Source organism: Schistocerca cancellata, chromosome 4 (assembly GCF_023864275.1).
Source record: "Schistocerca cancellata isolate TAMUIC-IGC-003103 chromosome 4, iqSchCanc2.1, whole genome shotgun sequence".
Taxonomy (NCBI): domain Eukaryota; kingdom Metazoa; phylum Arthropoda; class Insecta; order Orthoptera; family Acrididae; genus Schistocerca; species Schistocerca cancellata.
In genome coordinates, this window is record NC_064629.1 from 542,129,551 (window position 1) to 542,150,319 (window position 20,769).

The window sequence follows — 20,769 nt, forward strand, 5'->3', positions numbered from 1 at the left end:
TGATGTATCTGACCCCAGGAATGTGTCAATAAAGTTTCCCCTTCCTGGGACAATGAATTCACGGTGTTCTTATTTCAATTTCCAGGAGTGTATATGGATACCAATTTCATTCATCAAGCCAGCAATATCTCGCAGTATACTAAATCATTGTCTTCTTTGAAACAGCAAGAAAATTTTCCTCTCTTCTTCTATATGCATAAAATATTTATTCTGCTGCAGATAAGATATTTTTCTTGAGTGTGGAACAATGTAATTCAGCTGTCCCAGGCTCCTAACCATATCGTTTAACCCAGTTTGTGTAAACAGCTTTGGTTTTAAATTGTTCAAAGTACAATTAAATTCTTCAAGAGTTCATTCATCTGCATCAAACTGGGTTTTTCCACAAATATTGTGAATAATGTCATCAAAAATGTCTGATAGTTTAGGTGCAGGAAGATCAGGAGCATTACATAATCATTATAGTGGTTCCTTGGCTCCCTCCATATCATTTCAACTTTGTGTTATTAATTGAGATTAAAACTGCAAAAAGTGTGTTTGTAAATATTGATTGTTAATTGTTAAAAACAAATTGTGGGGATATAGTGTTTTCGTTACCACATTAGGATTTAGCACACTAAAACCCCTTCAGAATAAGCCGCTTTCATTATAAAAAGCTTCATCATCATGGGCCTCTGTAATCTTAGATAGCCTTATTTTTCATGTAAGGTATAAACAGTTCAAGTAAATGTAGAAAAAATACATTTAAATGAAAGATGCCAACATGATGAGAAGCAAGCATGTGAGATAAACAAAATTTTAAAGTATTTTTTTTACTTGTACAGGGTGAGACTTGTGTCTTGAAAACAGAGAACTCCTTAGACATTAACATACTAGTGTGCTACTTCATCTGCTATAACACTTCATCTTGTAAAAGTAATCTGCTTCCTTTTGTAACATAGACAAACATTTTTAACATACAATTTTTGGTAACAGTTAAATGAGGAAATTTATTAATGTAACAAGTCTTTAGTTATAATCTCTTTCAGAAAATTAATTACTTCTTTTATCATTTCTTATTACCTACTTTTGTGTCAATAGCTGCATAATTTATGTATTCAGTGTTTGGGATGTTAGCCAACTGGTCATTGCATACACCATCATCTTCAGTTTCTCAGTGAGTGCATAAGTGTCTTTGAAATTCCAAATCAGAAGGACTACAGTCTTTAAAGTAGTTTAATATTATTTTACTAGGAACATCGTGACTTTGTCATTTTCTGAATATATACTGTTACCATGTCCAGTGTCTTTGAATCTGTCTGCACTTTATCGTTTGAACAAGTAAATCATCAGTCTAATTAGACACTGACAGAGAACTAAATTATACTGAACAGTGTACAGAACTACCAGTCTGGATTTATCCACTGTTTTGCTTCAAATGTTAATGACTAGCTTCCATTCCATACATTTGAGTGTTGGCAAATCGTACTGGTACATCATCTTTTGTTTTTTAGGCTGTTTATGTCATTGTAACATTTTGTGTTATTTTTAAAAACAGACATTGATTTTCTACATTCTTGTATCACAGTTGCATATTCCTCAACTGAATGAGGTGACGCAGTGGTTAGCGCACTAGACTCACATTCGGGAGGACAAGGGTTCAAACCCGTGATTTAGATTTTTCATGATATCCTTAAATCGCTTTAGCAAATGTCGGGATAGTTCCTTTGAAAGTGCATGGCGGACTTACATTCCCATCCTTCCCTAATGCAATGGGACCGATGACCTTGTTGTTCGATCCCCTCCCCCAAATCAACCAATCATATTCCTTGTTTGTGCCTAATACTTCTCCTTATATTGTGTGAAAGACCCTTTACATGTGTAATGCAAATATATCATTGTTCATATAGTAATAATTTAAATGACATTATTTTGCATGATGGCTGCAATTTAAATTGTGCATAAAATTTGCTGCATTTAGCCTGTATCTTGTGTTGTGTGTTATTAATAGTATGTACAATTTTGCTCTGGGTTAGGGTTTTTAAATTACGGATAACTTGTGTTAATATTTTGGAAACAAGAACATGTATGCTCATTTGAAGTAACATTCAACATTGATATGCATTAAAGAAATTATGTGAATTCTATGTGTCATATTATTTTGTTGTATATGGTACGCTGGTGCTGTGTATTTAGTAAAATATTTTTAAACTAGAATATTAATCATTATCACATATTTGATTATTGGAGTTTGTTACACAGAAAGATAAAGCTTGTTACAAAAAGGTTTCTGCAATGTAAAACACCCAAAAATATATTTTAATACATATTTGCTCTGCATACGTTTCAGTGGTACAAAATGGGATTCTTCATTGTGATAAGCTAGTTAGAAACTTGTACAGGCATAAGATATGAAACTGGGAATCTCCACGACATAAATGTGTACTATATTAGCAAACTCCTTCAATAAATTATTGCAAGTCTTTTGGTTCTAGGATTACAAGTCTCTGTTAGTAAATAACCAGTAAACCCATGTATAAGACAGCTGCAAATGTCTGATAACTTTACAAATGTGTTAAAGTGTTAAATATTTGGCACTAAACATGCAAGTGAAAAAAAGTTCAGAAAAGGTTTGAAATTATGATCAAAGTTTGTTGGAAGTAAATAAATGCTCAAATTATGAAACACTGAATGAATATAATGTAGGTAATTTGTGCTCTGTTTTAAGCAAAAGCTTGTTTTTTGTACATCTAAATGTCTGTGATGAACTTCGTGTCATACAATGATATAATTTTCAGGTACATTCAGTGGTATATGTGGATAGTGTTGAAAATAGTCAGTAGTAAAGAAGAAATAAATTAAAACATCATGCCTGATGCAGCAGTTTTACAATATGAACAGCAGAAATAAAAAAGCAATAAAATGGTTCCCTTTCATCATTTCATGTGTGTGCATAAGGGGGAGGGAGGGGATGTCTGTGAGAAAAAGTTTTGTAATTTTGTGTAAAGTTTGTTGGAAGTAGCTATCTGTTGTCATTCTCAAAAAATACTGGTTGAATAATATCCATGAATTTAGATGCCATCAATTACACTACGTTATAGCTCGTAATGAGTAGATTATGACAGCATTTTGTATACAGTCCATAATTATGTGAAATATTGAGTACAGTCCACAATTATGTGAAATATTGAGAATCAAATTTTTGTTTCGCCTGGAAGCCATTAAATAGGCAACTTCCAAATGGTACCAGGCTCTGGGTTCCAGGATAGTCACATGGTAAGATAAGTGTTAATTATACATACGGTGCCTGATGTTACCATATGTAAACAAACAAATAACATTTTTTTCAACAATACCTTCATATTATATACAGCTGAATAGTATAATTGTGGAAGAAGCAGTTGTTTTAAAATGTCACACTTCTACAAAAATAGTAAAGTGTTAGCTATGTTGGACATTGAGATAACTAGCAATCATTGTGGAAGAACCTCAGAAATTAAGAGCTTTTTAGCTAAAGTTGCTTTTCTGTTCACTACCTTTCAACCCTTTGGAATGCCAAGGTTCCAACGGACAAAATTAAGGAAAATGAGTTGTTAGTGTGACAAGGCTTGGACTGACTTCTGCTGCAAGTATAACATACCGAGGCTGCAATCTGTGGAGAAATAGCCACTTTAGAAGAAGCCGAAGTTCTGGCTGATATCACTTTGTTTGGTTCTTTGGGATGAGAAGGTTCTGTTTGATTGATGGGACTTCATTTTCTTAATATTGAATTCTTGTAAGAAATGATTAATAAAGTTGAATATTTGTATAATTATTAGTTTTCAGTAATGAAATCTTATCATCCTAACAAATATTAGGATTTAAATGGAGAAAATATCTACCATGTAAATTGTTTATTTTTAGAAGGGGAAAAAACAAGAAAAATGAAATTGCTCTTATAAATTAAGTGAAGAAACTAGAGTAGAGGTAAGTTACCTGTAACAGTGCATGAGATGCTTAAATAACATGATCAGATACCAGTTTCTTGTAGTTTTCAGAGGTTGTTTGTAGCAGCAGTTTTACAAAGAATAAGGTATGGGAAGGGTTAACACAATTATGTTGCACTTTTATTACAATGTTCTATAGTTCTTTACAGTTCATTGTGACAAACATTGACTAGTACCATATCAAAAAATCACTACTGTAGTTGGAGAAACATCTGACTAATGAGTTAATGAAAGTTTGACATCAATTTACATGAAACAAATGAACTGTTAATTGATGTCTTGTCATTCCAAATGGTCACTTTCGCAAATAACGTAACCCCACTGTCTTTCAGTATAGTTTATCATAACTACATCTCTGTTGTAATGTGTGATTTGAGAGGTATGCTACAACACAGAGGGTTCTACAGAACTTAAAGTGTGAATGAATGAGTGGGAAAACTGAAAATAAATGCTGCAGTCTGAAGTGCTGATACATACTGGGTGGATATCATTAAAGTGCAGCTATGCACAGAGGACCACTGTGTTCTGTACTTATCATATGTCATTGAAACTTGGTAAATATTCTAATGCGTTAATGTAGAACCCATTCAGGCTGTGGAAAAAATTAGTTCCAGTTGTGCCCACTAGGTGCAAATCTAGTGCTGTCAATGGAAAAAAGTCATATAGAAATGTTGCCATATATCATGGATTAGGAATGAGATGTGGGCAGAAAAAGTGAAACAAGTGAGAAGGGCATAATGTTGATTTTATTGTTAACTGCCACTTACACAATTTGGTCAATGTATGCACCGGAGACGTTGATGAGATGCCGCATACACAAAATGGTGTGATCAGCAGTTGCACGCAGCAGTGTCAGTGGCATTAGAGCAGTGTGATACTGGCCTTCAGATTAGGTAGACATCCAGTGTGTCGCTGGTAAATGTATTATTTTAGCTATCCCCAGAGCCAAAAGTCCACATGGATTCTGATCAGGTGATCTTGCAGGTCATACATCTGGAAAACTTCTGGAAGTAACACGTTTTTGGAAGGTTGTATTAAACAGATCTTTTAACTGGGCGAGTTACGCGAGGTGTTATCCCATCTTACATGAAAACATTGGTTCCCACACAGCTGCACTCCTCCAAAATAGGAATCACATGCTGTACAAGAGGTCTCGATAACATGCAGATCTCATATTACACCTGACAGGCGCTTATGGTGGATTCTCTTCAAAGGAGGACATACCACACAGTCCCATAGGAAGAGTGCAGTGGCTCTTTGTGCACTGCATGTGGTTTAACATTACCTTAAATTCAGCAGTTCTTTGTATTCACTGCACTCTTTATCGTAAAGTGTGCCTCGTCACTCCATGAAATATTGCCCAGCCACATGTCACTAACTACAACCTGTGCTGGAAACCAAAGACTCTTTCAGTCACTGCACTGTCTGGATCTTGCACGGGTACCAGTATATATGGACCAAACACTTTCTGTACTGCTGACCGTGAGATGGACAAATTTCATGAAACTGCAGGAGCACCAGCACTGCCTGAAGTACATGCTGCATGGTCAGTTAAAGCAACAGCAACCTTGTCAATAACTTCCACCGGGATAGGATGCCTTCCTATTACCAGGTACCACACCAAGCTCACCTGTGTTTTCAAATTTCATTATCATCTTCTTCAAAGCATTTAATGACCTTGGACCTCTCCTCAGACCTGTCAGTCGACAATACTATCTCTATGCAGCACTGTAATTGCTACTGTTCACATAAAACCGTTTCTCTAAGAGTGCACAGTCTCTCTTCTCGATAGTCATATTGTTCACTCACATCATGGCTTGTGAAATGACAGTGTGAATGTCATACTGTCATACAAACAGTGTACAATGCCAGATTTGCACCTGGTGGCCAAAATTGGAACTAATTTTTCTCCACAGTAAATTATTTCCGCATTAACGCATAAGCATATGTAACAAGTTCCACTGTCCTATAATAATTCTCTCTGTGACTAGCTGCACTTTAATTACACACATCAAAAAAAGATTTTGCATTACCTTGGTTCCCCAAGAGCTCCAGAACCTGTACAGAAAATTCGAATCATAAACATCATTTGCTCCTCTTTTATTGCTCATGAAAACCACACTTTGCATATTGCACCACCATACAGCGAGACCTTCAGAGGTGGTGGTCAGATTGCTGTACACACTGGTACCTCTGATACCCAGTGGCATGTCCTCTTCCATTGATGCGTGCCTGAATTCATCATGGCTTACTATCCACAAGTTCATCAAGGCACTGTTGGCCCAGATTGTCCTCCTCTATGGCGATTCGGTGTGGATCCCTCAGAGTGGTTGGTGGGTCACTGTCCACAAACAGCCCTTTCCAATCTATCCCAGGCATGTTCGATAGGGTTCATGTCTGGAAAACCTGCTGGTCACTTGAGCAATTTCATTATCCTGAAGAAAGTCATTCACAAGATGTGCACGATGGGGGCGTGAATTATTGTCCATGAAGACAAATGCCTCGCCAATATGCTGCCGATATGGTTGCTTTGTGGGTCAGATGGTGGCATTTACGTATCGTACAGCCACTGTGGCGCCTTCCATGACCACCAGCAGCATACATCGGCCCCACATGATGCCACCCCAAAACAGCAGGGAACCTCCACCTTGCTGCACTTTCTGGACAGTGTGTCTAAGGCGTTCAGCCTGACCGGGTTGCCTCCAAACACGTCTCGGACGATTGTGTGGTTGAAGGCATATGCGACACTCATTGGCAAAGAGAATGTGATGCCAATCCTGAGCGGTCCATTTTGCATGTTGTTGGGCCCATCTGTACCGCACTGCATAGTGCCGTTGCAAAGGTGTACCTCGCCATGGACGTTGGGAGTGAAGTTGTGCATCATGCAGCCTATTGCACACAGTTTGAGTCGTAACACGATGTCCTTTGGCTGCACGAAAAGCAGTATTCAACATGGTGGCGTTGCTGTCACGGTTCCTCCGAGCTATAATCCGTAGGTAGCGGTCATCCACTGCAGTAGTAGCCCTTGGGTGGCCTGAATGAGGCATGTGAGCGACAGTTCCTGTCTCTCTGTATCTCCTCCATGTCCGAACAACATCACTTTAGTCCACTCCGAGGTGCCTGGACACTTCCCTTGTGGAGAGCCCCTCCTGGCACAAAGTAACAATGTGGACATGATCAAACTGTGGTATTGACCATCTAGGCTTGGTTGAACTACAGACAACACGAGCCGTGTACCTCCTTCCTGGTGGACTGGAACTGATCGGCTGTCGGACCCCCTCTGTCTAATAGGCACTGCTCATGCATGGTTGTTTACATCTTTGGGCGAGTTTAGTGACATCTTGGAACAGTCAAAGGGACTTTGTCTGTGGTACAATATCCACAGCCAACGTCTATCTTCAGGAGTTCTGGGAACCAGGGTGAGGCAAAACTTTTTCTTGATGAGTGTATAACTACATGGTATGAAGGCTTATACTCGTTAAAACTGTGATCAGATGAACATAAAACAATTTTAAGTAGTTTTGAAAACTATAATTTCTTTTGTAAAAGTTAATAAACAAATAAGATTAAAATGAGTTTATTTTAAATAATTCAGAACTGTAAACCAATACAGTTACAAGCTGCGATGGAGTAATTGATTACTGCTAAAGCTCGTAAATACCAAAGAAAAGCCTGTAACAGGCATGATTAAGAAGCCATAGGGACTAATTGATGCACTTTAGAATATAAAGTTATTGGCTGTGAGAAAACACATGACAGAATTAGAGAAATTTGTGATTATTAGCTAGATGCGAAGAATGTTAGATCATTTAATCATTAAACATGTATAGAAACTGATGTTTTGGTGTTTGAAAATTTGTTAAGTGATCACAGCTGGGTAGTTCTTATTTCAAACCAGACTTAATTTTTCATTCAGGCATATACCAGCTGGATTTAACATTCACAAAGCAAGTTTTCATTGTTACAAGGGCTCTCCTGTCATGGGTACACAATTTGTAATGTGGGAAGAAGTAACTTCATCATACAAGGTGGCAAATAAAGTAGCCCAACATTTGTTTCTGTTCCAAACAATTTATTTCAGTCACAATACAAGAAGGTAAAATGGAACCCGTGTACAAGTTAAATGAAGGTTATTTACTGTGAGTCACACGTTTGATGTGACTGCTGAAACATGTAGTAACTTTTTGAGCACCCAATTTTGTAATAACTTACGGATGAAAATCCTCAGCACTTCCACAGGCCACAATGATTAGCACTCGGACATCCTAGATTGCAGTTAGATTTGAAGGGGAAACCTTTCTGTGCAGAAATTAGTAAATGAATCATAAGAATTCAAATCATAACTATTCAGATGCCCAGTCTGTTCTTGTGGGTGATGACCTGCAAATTTATTTAAAATGAAATAAATTAAAATTGGCAGTCAGAAATTCTGAAACAGTATTTGGTCTGGGAGGCCATCCCACATAAGCCATTCATTTCGTAATTCTAACCCTTAAGCAAAAGCTGAAGAACGAAAATGGTAACTAGTATGATAAGGCAACATTCCAGTTTTCAGTCTGCACAAACTTTTCAGCATTAGATTGTGTTATGATCACCCAGATGAAAATGTGATTCATTTGAAAACCAAACATTTTGGAATGATATTTTCATTTACAGCCATGCTAATGCCATTTTTTGTTGACTGTTACATCCAGTAGATCTTGGTCCAGATAGAGGAAGTGTTTCTAGTCCGATTAAAATAACTTGACAGTTGACACTTCACACGTTGGAGCTAGTTTTGGTTTCCTTCAGTCTGTATACTTAACATCACACCCAAACCTTTGCCATTGCCAAACTGCCCATCAATTAGTTCACTTCAAATTCCTCCTCCAACTTTCATTCTTGATGTGTTAGGATCCCAAGTCCTGGGTCAGACCCTTTTGTTTTGTATTTCATCACACGGTAAATTACAACAAAAGCAACGCGCGCACATGCTCTCTCGCTCTCTCTCTCTCTCTCTCTCTCTCTCTATCTCTCTCTCTCTCTCTCTCTCTCTCTCTCTCTCTCTCTCTCTCTCACACACACACACACACACACACACACACACACACACACACACAGTGATGCTAATGAAATACATGTTTCATACACAGCACTAACCAAACACTGCTAGATCATTCTGCCCGAGACGCAATTCCGTGTGATTTATACAATTTTTATAATCACAGAGATTGGCTTACATTGGGTGAGCTTTGTACAACATTGTGTGAAGCTGAATTTTTGAAGTCTGTCAATTTATCATTGTGACTCAGACATGAGAGTCTTAAATATAAGAGCCTTATGTACTGTAATGGCATAGCTGAGTGATTAACGTGTAAACTTCACAGGTAGAAGAATGAAGGTTTGAAACTCATCAAATGTAGCAAATTTTTTTATTCTTCTAAATCTAATTGAAAGGCTTTGATTATTATTTTTATTCAATTAACTGGTTTATTTTGTTTGTAATACTTTGCTATGTCATTTTCATCATCGTATTGACCTTTTTATTTTCTCCCATTTTTCTTCCTATCATTCTTTTTTCATTTGTAACCTGCTTGTGTAACATATAATCTGCAACCAAGTGCCAACTATAACTGCTCATTGCTTAGTAACACAGCACCTCGTGTAACCAGTGTGAGGATAGTTTCAGGTAACCAAAATTACAGTTCAGTTTAGCTTTAAAACTGAAATTTTGTTGCAGAAGATGAATATGCAAACAAAGATTTTATGAAATTTTTCTGCCTTGAGTTCACTTGCTGAAGTTAGCCTAAATGCCGTGAACAAAGTGATTGTGGTTTTAGTGGTTTTAGTCCTGCTGCAGATTATCTATCACAGTTTTATCAGATGCATTGCACATCATGAGAGTGTGGTTAGGTTAGGGCACGAGTTTAAATTACAGGCTAGAAAACCCATCACATACCGCAGTTTATTCATTGCTCACTTAAAATCAGCTCTTGACAGAGCATCTCCTATTTTCATCACACCTCGTGACAGCTGCTTCTAACATTGCTCCACATTATATGTTAACAGCACTTGTGAAGTGACCTGCTGTGTTTGTGTGTTGTTTATAACCGAGAGGTAGCTGGCAACGGATGTGGCAATACTGTAAAGGCAAGTGACAGATGTCAACTATCAAGTAATTTTAATCGAATTGTAGAGGAAACACCACACTTCTAGAATCAAATAGAAAATCCACACAGGTTTTGAGGTCGTGAGAGATACAGTAGGATAGAATATGAGGGGAAATTAACAATGAAACTTGAAAGCCTGGAATATTTGAAATGGCAGGGACGGCATTAAATGCACAAGTAAGGACAGGGAAAACAGAAAAAGAAAGGAGCCAGAAATGGACAGTTCCAGCAGAAAAAAGAACAAGTCAGGACAACAAAGCTGAACAGTGGAAGGACAAAATACAGGACAGAAAAGGAAGTAAGAAATTCATCAAGTGTAATAAAGGGACGGAAAAAAGAGAGGCAAAACAGGAGTGAGTAGCATAATCTGAAGTCAGTCAGATGGTGGGTTCCTTGTGCTAACCTCTGACCTGTAGGGGAGGATCCATATTACTTATGTGTTGTAACTGGCACATGGATCACTTAATTTCCTAACATTCCTCTTAGTTGCTACCAACTATAGACCATCTGAAAGCAAACTTATGACTTCATTCCCTCACCTACATAGATTTTTCCATTTCTTTATTTTTAACAGTTTTAGAGTTTTGACACGCACTGAGAAGGCATCAGCTGTGGCATGATTTTGAAATGCCTGCAGAATGTTTATTGTGTTTGGTTAATCTACATCTGAAATATATTTCTCAAATGTGTGCATTTCATCTTGAAAGACATTGGCTGTCTCTCAGATAGTCAACTAGCAACCACCTAAAAGTTGATGCGAATCATCTTTCCTCTATACTGTAATCAGTTTCACATTGCTTTCTGCTTCACTATGCAGCTGAATTACACACTTTATCCGAGCAATGGTACATCAGAATTCCATCCGTGGAAACTTCCTTTACAATGTGTACTTGATTCCAATGCCCGCTCCAAATGAGGTGTGGCAGTGGATAAGACTCGACTCTAATTCAGGGAGAGAAGGTTTCAAATTGCGGCTTACCTTAACCAGTCCTGTTATTGTCAACACCCTTTTCACTTATCCGCCCCCACATCCAGCTCCACCCTTTTTACTTGACCCCATTTTTTTCTATTTCTTCACATAGATGTTTTTAAAAAAATTATTAAATTATGTTATAAAAATGCTGGTGAGTAATAACCTTTTGGAGGTGAAATATTTAGCACTACCAATGGACACATACAAAAGTAATAGTACACAACTCTGTAATTCCATTCTTTCTTTCAGAATTATTAGTTCCTTTCTCCCTAAGGACACCAACAGTTTTTTCTCATAATTTAATAATTTTGTTGATTGAATTTCCAAAGTTATTTTAACAATTTTAAATATAGTTTTTATTGGGGTTAAGAAATATTGCTATTAAAATGCCTGATAAATATGCATTTATGCAGTGTAAATTCACTAGTGCGTGTCTTAAATTAGATTATGTTAATTCTAGCACAAATATTTTTCTAGCATAAAAGTTTATTGGTTAAAATATCTGTTCTATATGTTCCTTCGATGCTGCGACAGCTGCTGCCTTCTCATTGCTATTCAAAACTCTAAAACTATTAAAAATAAAGGCAAAGACATCATGCTTTTCTTTGCAAGTGTTGGTCAGCAGTTATGGGTCATGGATAAGGATGAAATTTTGCACATTTTTTGTTGCAAAAAACCTGGTTCTTGAAAATATAAACATTGAAGCTTTCTATTTTGTTCAAGTCTTATTTATATTAGAGAATGATGAGCTGGTTGAGTGGGGGAGATTTAGAGACATCGTACTTTAAACTATTGGTGAAGAAGTGTTTGACTTGTTAGCAGAAAAGGTACTAGTAATATTACTTATTTTGCAATAACATATCTTGGTCTTTTGCTAGGGATTATCATTGTGAAGTGTTGTTTTGCGTCTTGCAAAGAACAGGTTTATTTGCATTTCTATCTCAGAATTAATGTCACTTATGTAAGAAAAAAGGTTTGAAGTATGCATCTTCACATTGTTGTTATCTGTTGTAAATCCTTCTTCACTAGATTGCGGGATCCATTGCTGACACAGTACACACTGCAAAACAGAGAGTTGTAAAAAAAATAACTTGCATAGTTCCACTATTTTTAGTTTCAGTATTCTATGTCCTGAAGTACATAGAGTATCTGGGAAATCATTGAAGCATTAAGAAATCACTTCTGTTTCTGTTGTCAAAGCACATAGGCTAAACAAGCTTTCAGACTCAATGACTTTGCAAAAATATGAATTATTGTTACTGCAACAAATAAACTATAGCCTAAGCAAAAATGTGTTGGTGTGTCACACTTGCAGTACTAAAAACCTGTATTTTGAACTAATTATGTTAATTTTCTTACATAGTTATTTATATGTACTAGTACATATCATATTAGTATTGTTGAAGCAGTGGGAAACAACGTGATTCATAAATTTAGGTGAAGCTAAATATTTTTAAAAAAATGTTTAAGTGCTTACAGACTGAAAATAGTTTAAAACATTGTTCCCGGTTACTTTCTAGCTCAAACTATTCAATATTTCTGCATTTTTAGCAACTCCTTGCTTATCCTTTATTTGTAGGATATAATTATTCATCACCACCTTGGGTGATATTGTTTTTAGCATGTATCTTTATGTGATAAGGCTTTTTTAGTTTTGTCCTCTTCTTTGAGTTAGCATTTTATGTATGATTATTTATCCATTCATTTATTTCATGCTTAGGTTGCGCAGCAACATCGGTTAGAAACCTCACTCCTCGCAGCAACGAAGGACCTAAATCAGCCTCCCTTGAAGATTCTCTTGATTGTCTCAGCTCAGAAATGGTGAGCACCTCTCATACTAGTACATACATCCACATAAATAGTCATAGAATATGAGTAGACTATTTCATTTGAGCAATGTGTCTTGTGAATGAATATGTAGGAAGTAAATGCATCCTTCATTTAAATAGGCTGCAGGACTTGATTTGCTCAGTTTTATGAAATGCAAAAAATGTCGTGGAAGTAATGTGTGAATGATTGTATCAGCTTTGTTGTTTCTTCCTCTCTACTTAATTTCATATCCATTAAACCCAAAGGAGTGAAAGGGGGGAGTGCTTGTTACAAATAGTGCAGTAAACATTTTTGAGACCCTAAGTTTAAAGTATGAGATTTGTGTTTTTTCTGATTAGTGGTAGGGAAGAAGCTACTAATTTGAAATGTCTTTGTTTACTAATAATAGATCCCATCTTTTGCAACATAGTGTTTTGTGCTAATGTAAGTATGTGATTGGTTCCTAATTTATGTAACAAAGTTTGTGGTGGAATGAAACAAGAATAATCAATATGTTGTATGGTTGGTGGCAGTTTTAATGTCATCATTTTATTATTATTTAGATGTATGACTTCATTTAATTGCATCATTTATCTCTGTACTTGGCATATCGTATCAGCATTCTTAATTTTTGGAGAGATTTTCTCTCCCAAAGATTTTCATATGTTTGGTGCTATACGTCTCTCACAGTCTAATCTCTTATTCTTCAGTAAGCTATTGAAGGAGGACACAAACTGCTTGGGATGAAATTGTAATAAGACAAGTGTAGGAAACTTCTCTCATAACCTATTCATAAGGTAGGCATGAGCACCAAACAAAGATCCCCTTTATCAGCCTTACAGAATATTGTTAATTTATGATGTGTGTAAGAGGAATGGGGAATGGCAAGTCAGTAAACTGGAAATGTTCCAAGATGAAGGGAATTGTTTTGTAATCTAGGCTGGGAGGACACAAGAAAAGTATCATCATGTGAAAGCATACTGCACAAATCATAATATGTGGTGTCGAAGGGAGTGGGTAGTTAGTAGAGACTGAAGAGAAGTTTGAATGGCGAACTGAGAAAGTTGTCATTAATAGACAAATGGCTTCATAAGTGAGAGGGGTACCCATGTATTTAGTGGCCTTAAAATTAATGGCAACTATTACATCATGGTTTTGAAGATAGAAATTTGGCTAACATTGAGGAAATTATGAAATAACACAGTGAAAGTAGCAAGACCTGAGATGTGTGAAGTTTAGTTACTACAGGAAGAAAGTTCACATGATATGTTTCAGGGAAGACTGACTGAACATATACAGACAGTCCCAATCAGTGAAACTTTATAACTTGAATGAATTAATGTAAAAAAATCTTTGGACAAAAGTAGTCAGCAAATTTCTTGGCAAGAAGGGGTTAAGGAAGCACATCAAAAAATAGAAAAAAAGGAAAAACCAATAAGAGATAAACAGGCAACCCATCATAAGTATCTCCAGATGGGGGGAACGAAGCTTATATAACATATAAACAAAAACAGAATTCACAAAGAATATTATCTGATAAGCACCAGAGGGGTGGTAAACAGATTTGTTTGCAGAATAAAGGATAATGTGCACAGGCCACAAATAATGAGGTACATAATAAAGAAATGTCTTAGCCAAGAAGGAAGGGAAAAAGTTAATCAGAATTTAAAACCAGTCACTCACTCGGTACAGTGTTACAAAAAGTTATGATTTGGCGACATCTTCAAGGAATTAAAAACAAACTTGGAAGAAAGAAGTGATGATTACATAACAATTAAAAAACTAGAAAATTTGCTTAGGACATCAAAAAAGTCTAAAGCGATTTGTTTCGGTGGAATAACTTCAGAACTATTGAAATGTGCCAATAAATCCTTTAAAATTAACATTGTTGCACCTATTTAATACATGCTGGCACTGCTCCAAAATTCCTTATAGCATGAGGAAGCCCTAGGTGATATCTACATTTTAAAAAATTGAAAGAAGAATAACAATAGACAACTGGGGGACAAGTTTATTAAACACCACTCATAAAGTATATGAAAAACTAATTAATGAAAGATTACATTCTACGTCAGATGCTATGTTGGTTGAAGAATAAGCAGGGTTTAGAAAGGATCAGTCATGCATAAACAAAACACTTTGTTTGAAAATACTGATTAAGAGAAGAAGAGAATTCAACCATGAGTCACACACCTGGCATTCATTCATTACAAAAAAGCCTTTTGGCAATCAAAAGATCACTCCTTTGTGATATCGTGATTAAACAAGGGTATCGTCTCCATCTTATGAATGTCATAAAAAGCTCATGCCTTGGCACACAAATAATATTTAAAACAGAAAACCTGCTGTCTTATGACCTGCCAATGACCAAGTTGTTATTGAGCAAAAGGAAGATTACATGTTGAGATCCTTACATAATCAACATATCTGCTTTGGATATAACATGTAAGTCTCTGCACAAAAGAAAGAATATAGCCTTTAGACAGAAATATACAGTCCGAACAAACATAATTCTTAGATAATAGATCTATTGAATGAGTGTTTCACTTCTAATACTTTGGCTGTGATATAATGACACTGATCATGATCTTGATAACAAACTAACTACCAGACTAAATGTGCAAGATGTGGTCATCATTCTCATAACAGTGAAGTTTGCAATATAAATGAATCGTTAAATGCTGAGTGATGAAGTGGAAGTGCATAGATCCCTTCTGGTGCATTTGATGTGTAACATGGTAACACGGGTTTCTCGCTTTGGCACTCAGTTTGATTAGATAGTCAATTCTGCTATGTGTCCCTTATTCTTATTATTATTTTCTCACACAACCAGTCCTCTTCTTTCCTCTACAGTTTGTCTTCTTTGTACATGTATACAAAACATTATCATGTATTGTACAAATAAAAATATTAGCTAAGTGATAGTTCTGCGTGTTCCAAGTAGTGCAGTTAGTCACACTGAAAGCACTTCTGGCAGAGTTCTGTGTTGATAACCAAAAATTGCTTTTATTTTACTACAAAGTTCACATCTACTCTCACAGTGGAGAAAATAATACAGTGCATAAATGAAGACATTTCCTTGCAGGAGTGTTACGCAGGAAATACAATGTGGTTGAAAAACAGTGAGGGGCTTGAGGATGAGAGAATAGTACCCAAGAAGGACGAAACAAAAATTATAAGAAATGAAAAGAAATTCATAAGTCTAAGGAATTAGGGGATTTGGAAGAGCTCAGAAATTATTGGCGGAGAGGGTTGATATGGTGACAGAAAAGGAAGAGGAGAGGAGGGGGGGAGGGGGGAAGCGGATGAGGAGATTCTGGAGAGGCAGGTAATTGTGGAAACTGAGACTAGAGAAGTTGCAGGAGCATTTCATGTGCTAGAGATGTAAGTCTCATTTGCACAGCTCAGAAAAGCTTGTTTTGAAAGGCAGAGAGGATGAAAGGGAGGATCTAGTGGCAGAAAGTGGTAAAGCATCAGTTACCTTTGCAACTGGATATCACATTTGCCATTAGTAACTCACATAAATGAGCAGCAGTTGTTTGCATTGGCCACACTGAAAGCTATGTAACTGCTGTATAATGTAAATGGAAGAAGTAGACTCTTCCACAGTTCATTGCAGTCTTTAACATAGCATTTATTGACTCTGTATACAATTTGTTTTCTTCTCCACTTGAATTACAGTATGACAAGTGCCATTTTGTTGAAAATGTATTCATTTTCCACTGTAAAGGCGATAATTAAAATTTTTGTGGGACTTTTGTTGCCTGTTTTATTTGTGAGCCTATTTGTAATTAAAAATTTTTAGTAAAACTTCTCAATGATCTTATGCTAAACACTGTGTTTTTTTATCTTTGTCTCTGTTCTCTTGAGATACCTACTATGTTGATCAGCTTCACAATTCCTCTCCCTTCTATACTTTTTTCCTTGTCCTATGCCCTTTTGCCCTTGCTTTCTCTCTTAACTTCTCCATGTCTGTATATTACAGCTGGCCATCCTTCTGTTACCTTTTTCTTGTAATCATTTTCTTTTTGATCTTTCAAAACTCTGTTAGTCTTCTGTATTACTGCTTCCTGTATTAACAAAAATATTGAAAGGATAGATAGCTACTCACCACATAGAGGGAGGCATACATTACTACTGAGAAATATACGCAAGTACAATCATGCTGGCTGTTGTCTTCATTTGAAGGAATTCCACATTTGCTGCTAGGTATTTTATTTTAAGAATGTTTCCTTCATGTAAAACTTTAATATTGAGTATAGGCCACAGAGTGCTTCTTCAGTTGGAGTTGACATCAACATATAGTCCAGTTAATATAATTTTGGTTTGTTATTATTAACCTAAATTATTCCAAGGACACTTTGGTATGGTTCATTTGGTGATAGACAACCAGTTAGTTCTTTCCACTATACTTGAAAACTGCATTTCTTCTTTTTAAAAAACTGTGTTGTAGAATATGAGATTTCAGCAAAGAAAAGGATGGGAAGTAGAGATATAACCTTAACCCTATACCTGGCAATATCCCTTGGGACCAATTACCTTGTTTTGCTTTGTAGCAATGGATGCACTTTTATATGCATTTCTGTGTCCTTTCATTATCAGGTACATTTCAAATGAACATCAATATCTTCTTTACAAATCTTATAATTGCAGTTGTTAAATATATCATTACAAAGGTATTAGTCATATACATATTTACTTTCTATACCCATTTTTTTTCCTAATGTAGTGTTCACACAAAATCTGTGTTACAGTGATTTGTAATGGACTTATTCCATTCAAACTTGATTTCCATTATATATATATATATATATATATATATATATAGAGAGAGAGAGAGAGAGAGAGAGAGAGAGGGAAACATTCCACGTGGGAAAAATATATCTAAAAAGAAAGATGATGAGACTTACCAAACAAAAGCGCTGGCAGGTCGATAGACACACAAACATACACACAAAATTCTAGCTTTCGCAACCAATGGTTGCCTCATCAGGAAAGAGGGAAGGAGAGGGAAAGACGAAAGGATTTGGGTTTTAAGGGAGAGGGTAAGGAGTCATTCCAATCCCGGGAGCGGAAAGACTTACCTTGGGGGGAAAAAAGGACGGGTATACACTCGCGCACACACACACATATCCATCACACACATACAGACACAAGCAGACATATATCAAATGTCTGCTTGTGTCTGTATGTGTGTGGATGGATGTGTGTGTGTGTGTGTGTGTGTGTGTGTGTGTGTGTGTGTGTGCGCGAGTGTATACCCATCCTCTTTTCCCCCCTAAGGTAAGTCTTTCTGCTCCCGGGATTGGAATGACTCCTTACCCTCTCCCTTAAAACCCAAATCCTTTCGTCTTTCCTCTCCTTCCCTCTTTCCTGACGTGGCAACCGTTGATTGCGAAAGCTAGAATTTTGTGTGTATGTTTGTGTTTGTTTGTGTGTCTATCAACCTGCCAGCGCGCTTTTGTTTGGTAAGTCTCATCATCTTTCTTTTTATATATATATATACCTAAAAACAAAGATGATGTGACTTACCAAATGAAAGTGCTGGCAGGTCGACAGACACACAAACGAACACAAACATACACACAAAATTCAAGCTTTCGCAACAAACTGTTGCCTCATCAGAAAGAGGGAAGGAGAGGGAAAGACGAAAGGATGTGGGTTTTAAGGGAGAGGGTAAGGAGTCATTTCAGTCCCGGGAGCGGAAAGACTTACCTTAGGGGAAAAAGGGACGGGTATACACTCGCGCGCGCACACACACACACACACACACACACACACACACACACACACACATATCCATCCACACATATACAGACACAAGCAGACATATATATATATATATATAATCTTGTTACTAACGCAACTGTTTCTGTTTTTGTAGTTGCAATTCTTTCTTAGTTAAGCTATAATTTCATTATGTTGATCCAAATTTCCATGTTCCTAAAAGCAGTTTTTGGTATCTGTGTAACTGATCTTACAGGCCAGTGCTACAACCCTTTTCTTTTTTTTACACCATAACCAGCTTCATTTTCCAGCTGCATCACAACTGCCATAATTTGTCTTCATAGAATTTCTCCATCTTGTTTCTTTACTTTATTATCACTCCCCTCTCTATCTTACTGTCTTCCTTCCCATATACAGTATCTGATCAAAAGTTTCCAGTCATCCACATGTAATGAACAATTGACCAATAGTTCTCATGAGAGTCAGACATGCCAGTAAAAAGGAGACAGAAAGTGTTGCATTGTTGGTTGAGAAGCAGCTACATAACTTGCTCACTAGTCATTTTGTGTGTCCTGAATAACAAATCCACGAGGAACATTTCAACCAATCTAAAGCTGCTGAAATCAACTGTTGGTGATAGGATTATGGAGCGTAAATGCAAAGGAACAACCACAGCAGAACCAAGACCGGACAGAGCTCATGTACTGATGGACAGGGACCATCAAACATAGAGGGGGGGGGGGGGGGGGGGGCGAGTTGTGTAAAAAGAATAATAGTATTAAATCAGGGGAAGGAATCACTCTTAAGCTCCAAAGTGCTACCAATTGTCCAGCTAGCACAGTGACTGTGGGCAGGGAGTTATAGAGAATGGGTTATTTTACGGCTGAGTAGCTCCTCATAAGCCACACACACATTTGTGTACTCAGTGTTACACGACACTTGATCTGGTGTAAAGGGATGTACCACTGGTCACTGGATGACAGGAAACGAAGGATATTGTGTACATTAGAGGAACAGTTTGGAGATGATGATTGCTTGTATCAGCATGACAGTGCACCCTGTCATAAAGCATCATCTGTGAGGCAGTTACATTCCTCAAATGGACTGGCGTGCCCAGATTCCCACCCTGAATCCAGTGGAACACCTTTGGGATGAGTTAGAATGTCAACTTTGTTCCAGACCTCAGTGTCCAACATCACTACCTTCTCTGGTTTTGCCGGCCGGAGTGGCCAAGCAGTTCTAGATGCTACAGTCTGGAACCGCGCAACCGCTGCGGTCGCAGGTTCGAATCCTGCCTTGGGCATGGATGTGTGTGATGTCCTTAGGTTAATTAGGTTTAAGTAGTTCTAAGTTCTAGGGGACTGATGACCTCAGCAGTTAAGTCCCATAGTGCTCAGAGCCATTTGAACCATTTTTTTCTCTGGTTTCAACTCTTGAGGAAGAATGGACTGTTGCTACTCCTCTGCAGGCATCCAGACACCTCGCTGAAAGAGTCTCCAGTTGAGTTCAAGCTGTCATAAAGGTGAAGAGAGGACACACCACAAATTAAATTCCAGTAATAACAATCTGGATACATTTGATCAGATAATGTACAAGTATTTGTTTTGCAAGTTTTGATGTATCATTACTTTCAGTTTTTCAGTTTAAACTAACTTTATTTTGATGTTCAGTTCATGCACAATCCATTTTGACTATGTGCTCTAATTATTAGTTACCTACAGAAAAGGAAACAAGAAGAAATTCTAGAACACATCAATAACATTTACAGAATGTCGGCAGCATTCTCTCTGAGCTGTTCATATCTTACCTCTATCTTCCATGTCTATCGTAACATTTCTGCCTAATATTAATGTCTCATTAGTCTTCTTACCACACCCGTAACATTTCTGCCCAATATTAATGTCTCATTAGTTTTCTTACCACATTAAAACATATTTCTATCAGTTAAGACTGCTGTTGTGTACTCCAGTTCGTGTTCTCTGCATCACGTTGCTTTTGGCTGTATGTTTGCTATAATGTATGTGAGGAACTATTAATGTTAAGTCCACCATTCCGTCATCATCCCATTAGTTGGTTTCCTATCAATCATTTTAGTTGGAGAAACAGTGGAGATGTTAGGCATAAAGTATCAATATCTCTCCAAAATTAT

The 20,769-nt window shown here is 37.0% G+C and overlaps 1 protein-coding gene across 7 annotated transcripts in view; it reads left to right on the plus strand.

Moving 5' to 3' along the window:
- The window catches only part of LOC126184785 (phosphatidylinositol 4-phosphate 5-kinase type-1 alpha-like), a 314,413-nt gene that overhangs the window by 267,556 nt on the left and 26,088 nt on the right, over nucleotides 1-20,769 (plus strand). For all 7 annotated transcript variants that reach the window (XM_049927350.1, XM_049927348.1, XM_049927349.1 and 4 more), the window contains one exon: nucleotides 12,805-12,905. In XM_049927350.1, the coding sequence (XP_049783307.1) occupies nucleotides 12,805-12,905 (101 nt within the window). The remainder of the gene's footprint in view (nucleotides 1-12,804; nucleotides 12,906-20,769) is intronic.